Below are 4,649 nucleotides of genomic sequence, written 5' to 3'. Positions count from 1 at the left end.
GTTATCTACTTTTTACCATTGTTTTAAAAAACCAAGCTAAATTTTGAAAATTAATAAAAGTAATTTTTAAAAACGTATTTGTTTTTGGAATTTAGCTAATAATTCAACTCTTTTAGTTAATCAATCAAGAGAAAAATAGGTAAATTAATTTAAAACAACCAAATGGTTATCAAATGAGAACTTAAAAAATATATCATATTTGTAATTACTTTTTACTTAAAAAAAGAAATCACAATACATCACTCTAACAAATTAAAACCAAGTAAAATAAGTTTTGTTGGTAGAGAGAGATGTGAAGGTACATATAAAGGGAAACTAAAATTGTATGAGAGGGAGGCTTAATTAGAAGGGTTTGTTGTAAATTTGTAATATATGTGAGAGATATGCTTATATTTCTTCCCCATGGTGGTGATGTTACAACCCACATATTTTACTTTGCCTTCTCAATTCCCTTTCTTCACAAGGCATCTATATATATAAATTTCACTTCTCTTCCATTTCTATGCCATTCATCAACTTTCTTCCTTTGCTTTCTTCTAAATCTCATAGCTCTCAATAAAATTGGAGATGTCCCAAGTAAAAGTAGTTCCTATAAAGGTTTGATATTTCCCTCTTTCTTCTCCCCTTAATATTTTAGTTCTATGATTTTCTTTCTCACTATTGAATAATTGATTCTATATGTGTAGTGAATGGTTTTTTATTTTGCTCTCGATTGAGTGAGCGGTTGAGAAGAGCTTCTTTATCTCTTTGACATGATCGATTTTTCTATTTTATAAACATGTGGGGGTCTAAAGATAGTTTGAACATCTGACCTTTTGATCGAACATATATATCTTAATCTGTTGAACTGTGTTGAGCATGACGGTATGGAATCTCTATATTTTTTTTTCCTCTAAGAAGTAAGAATTTACATGTCCAAGTACTTTCTAATGGACAAATTTTAATTATTTTGATCCTATTAGAGTGATGATATCAAAGAGAGGTTTTGCAACAAACCTAAGGTAAAATATCTGTCTCTAGAGATTATAATTTGACTATTATATTATTCCCATGAATGTATTGTTAGAAAAAAAATGATTGTATATCATCTGATCATATTAAATATTCGATGGTCTAGCTTGAAAACCCTCTTCTATGGATGAATTCTGCTCTTCTTTCTAATTTGATTATTCCTTTAAGTTCTCGTGTTCTTTTTTATTGTTGCACTTAAAAAAGACACCAATAAAACAAAAATACGATAGCTACAAAACTACAACTTCGTCTGGTAATATGTTTGGTTTTTTGTTTTTGAAATTTATGTCTATTTTTTCTCAATTTCTTACAATTGTTTGTATCTTTTTAAGTAAAAGTGTTGATTTTATTGTCAAATTCCAAAAACAAAAACAAATGTTAAAAAACTATTCTTTTAGTTTTCAAAATTTTGCTTGAATTTTGAAAACATCGATCAAAGTAGATAACAAAACAGAACATTTAGAGGTAGAATGGATGTTTATAGGCTTAATTTTTAAAAATTAAAAATAAAAACAAAAAAATGGCCAAATTGGGCTAGAACATTTTAATATTTATGTCTGTCTTTAAGATTTGGAGTTAATTTTTCCAAACTTTGGTGGGATTTCATATGAATAAAGGTTATCATCAAAGAAAACACAACTACAAGGCCACATGACTTCAAATTGCACACTGAACAAAGGGCCATCAAACGTGCAATGTTCAACTACTCGGTAATTATTATTTTATGTCATTGTTTGGAATAACCTATTATTTCTTTTAATACAATGGGAGGTCGGAGAATCAGAACCACAAATCTCATAGTTATTAACACACTTGTATACCAATTGAGTTATGCTCGATTTAACTTGAAATAACTATTATTGAAACTTTACCTATTGACCTATATACTCATATACTAAATTTCTAATGGATGCACAATGATAAAATTAAATTAATTTTGAACTAATAAATTAAAAAATACACTTTTGATCTATGAATTTTCGTGAAAGTAACAATTTAATTCTTGAACTTTAATTTGTAACAATTTAGTCTCTATACTTTTAATTTAGTAAAAAAAATAATCATTTAGTCTCTATGCTAAAGTTTGTAACGATTTAATCTTTAGTGAAAATTATTGTTAAGATTTCATATGATTTCTTTACACATATAGATTGACAAACTGATTAGAATAAATAAATGTGTTTATGAGTTATAAAACCTAAGTTGCTATATTATAAAGATTAAGACTTAGCTTTGATGAGATTTTTCGTAATATGGACTAAACTAAAGTCCTTCTAGTAATCATTTGATTTTTTGTTTTTTGGTTTTTGAAAATTAATTCTATAAACACTCATTCTACCTCCAGATTTCTTATTTTGTTATCAACTTTTTACTAATGTTTTAAAAAATAAAGCCAAATTCTGAAAAATAAAAGAAATAAAAATTAAAAACATGTTTTTGTTTTTGGAATTTGGCTAAGACTTCAAATCTTTTACTTGACAAATATGCAAATGATTGTAAGGAATTGAGAGTGATTAGACTTAATTTTAAAAAATTAAATGATTACCAAGCGGTATCTAGATTGTTACACATTAAAGTTTTAAGATTAAATCAATACAAATTTTAAAATACATAAAATAATTATTAGAACTAATGTTTAGGGATTAGATCAATTTAATAAAAGTTTAGGAACCAATGTTTTCTAACCATACTAAAATAACAACAAATAAATTCTTTTATTATTGAAAATTTTTCATAAATAGAAAAATGTCAAATTATTTATAAAAATAAAAAATAAAAAATACTGTAGACACTGATAGACTTCTATTGGCCTCTATCAAAGAAGATAAAAAAAATTGTTATTTTATGTAAATAGTGATTTAGCCATGTTAATATTAATAGTTATGTTCTTTAAATTTTTTTAAGGAAAATATAATTGTGTTGTTATAATTATTGGTATATTGGCAATTTTCAGGTAGCAACAAAATTATTTGTGATAGAACAGCAGAAGAAACAAGAAGAACAATTGCAGAAGGTTTTTGGAATAGTTTTTTTTTTTTTTTTTTTCAGAAGAATTACAATTTTTACTTTTTTTTTTTAATAAATATGAAGGGCATTTAAGACATTTTGCTGAAACGTAGCAGATAATAGAAGAGGAAGAGATTCGTTTGCTAAGAAAAGAAATGATTCCCAAAGCTCAATTAATGCCTTTCTTTGACAAACCCTTCTCTCCTCAAAGGTAACCAAAGTCCCTCTAATTATATTTTCATTATTTCCCTTTTTGTCTCTATTATTTAAATATTCCTTCTTATCCCAAACTTTCGATTTCAAAGTTGATAATATATATTTGGTACTAGTTGAATTATACTCATTTTGACATGAAAATAACTATATCGGTCCTTATTTTTATTTTAATTTTAGAAAAAAAAAACTATAATATAGATTTTGAGTATGTTTACTAGCACATTGAATTGTTTTACAAGCATATTTCAAGGCAAATAAGTCAAAAGACTGTTAAATCGAGCATAGCTCAATTGATATATGAGTGTGTTAGAAATCACGAGATCTGTGATTCGATTCCTTACCCTCAATTGTACTTTAAAAAAAAAAGTCAAAAGACTAACAAAGGACAAAATAGATTTAAGATAGAAAAAAAAAAGTTACTTAACAATAACATCAAAATATAACAAACTTTGAAAGTTTTAAATATAAAGACTAAAACGAATACACTGAATGCATAATAATCAAAATAAACTAAGATTAAAAAATACAAGACCAAAATATATTTAAAACATTTATTATTATTATTGATAGTCTTGAATTTCCATTTCTTTTGAATTTAAATGTACTAAAAGATTTTTTTTTCATCTATACCAATATTGAAATTAAAAATATTATGGTAAATTAAATATATATTATGAAATTTGACTACATAAAGAAAAACAATGGCAATATATTAGCAAATCTTTTTTAGAAACAATATTTGAAAATTTTGTCACACATCGTATACAAATATTGACATTTGAAGATAACATCCATCTCCATTATTTAATTTACAATATGATTGAAAATAAACTTTATTATTTTTATTGTTTATTTATTTTTTTATTTTTTTTTATTTTTTTGCAGATCAAAAAGACCCTTAACAATTCCTAGAGAGCCAAGTTTCCATATCACAAGCTGCTTTTCCAACACTGAAATCAAATTCTCCCCACAAAATCAAGTTTGAGCCTCACAATGGGATGAATCAAAAGTATAATATATATATATATGGCTTAAATTTTGGTCGATTACTTATAAAATCGAGATGTTGATGCATGGCTGCTCGAGATATGTTTAAGTGAGATAATTGTATTTTAGGGGCGGTTTTTTTTATTTGATAGGATTTCAAATAATTAAAACTGGTTGTAACCTAGAACTTGAGTATAGCTCACCTAATTAAGACACGCTTTTGATGATTATTGTTATTGCTATTTTGAATTTAATATGTGGCAGTGTTTTGTCTATATTTGTATGGTTAATATAATAATTAGATAAAAATATGGTGTGACAATAATTATGATAAAAAGATAGTTCCATCATAGTTGTTTTACTAAATCATGAAATAATTATAAAAGCACACACATGTATATAAATGATCCAAGAAAATGGTTGAAAAT

General features: G+C 25.4%; 1 protein-coding gene across 2 annotated transcripts; it reads left to right on the top strand.

Moving 5' to 3' along the window:
- The first annotated feature begins 274 nt into the window (after window positions 1-274).
- Window positions 275-4,433, top strand: LOC120068287 (protein TPX2-like). 2 transcript variants are annotated; one of them, XM_039020005.1, is made up of 6 exons: window positions 275-597; window positions 963-1,001; window positions 1,629-1,721; window positions 2,966-3,025; window positions 3,135-3,229; window positions 4,120-4,433. In XM_039020005.1, the coding sequence occupies exons 1-6, from the start codon at window positions 568-570 to the stop codon at window positions 4,217-4,219; spliced, it is 417 nt and encodes a 138-aa protein (XP_038875933.1). In that variant the 5' UTR covers window positions 275-567; the 3' UTR covers window positions 4,220-4,433. The 2 variants fall into 2 exon arrangements, with proteins under 2 accessions (XP_038875933.1, XP_038875934.1); XM_039020006.1 differs by lacking the exon at window positions 963-1,001.
- The last annotated feature ends 216 nt before the right edge of the window (window positions 4,434-4,649 follow it).

The sequence above is a fragment of the Benincasa hispida genome, chromosome 12, assembly GCF_009727055.1.
Source record: "Benincasa hispida cultivar B227 chromosome 12, ASM972705v1, whole genome shotgun sequence".
Taxonomy (NCBI): domain Eukaryota; kingdom Viridiplantae; phylum Streptophyta; class Magnoliopsida; order Cucurbitales; family Cucurbitaceae; genus Benincasa; species Benincasa hispida.
Note: the sequence above shows the minus strand (reverse complement) of the source record. Positions and strands in the feature narration are given on the sequence as shown.

Bases quoted from the DNA above. Each gene is read 5' to 3' on its own strand.
- LOC120068287 (XM_039020005.1), top strand. From the start codon at position 568: ATGTCCCAAGTAAAAGTAGTTCCTATAAAG. The intron at 1,002-1,628 runs GTAAAATATCTG...ATATGAATAAAG, and splicing joins GGTTTTGCAACAAACCTAAG to GTTATCATCAAAGAAAACAC. The intron at 3,026-3,134 runs GTTTTTGGAATA...GAAACGTAGCAG, and splicing joins AAGAAGAACAATTGCAGAAG to ATAATAGAAGAGGAAGAGAT.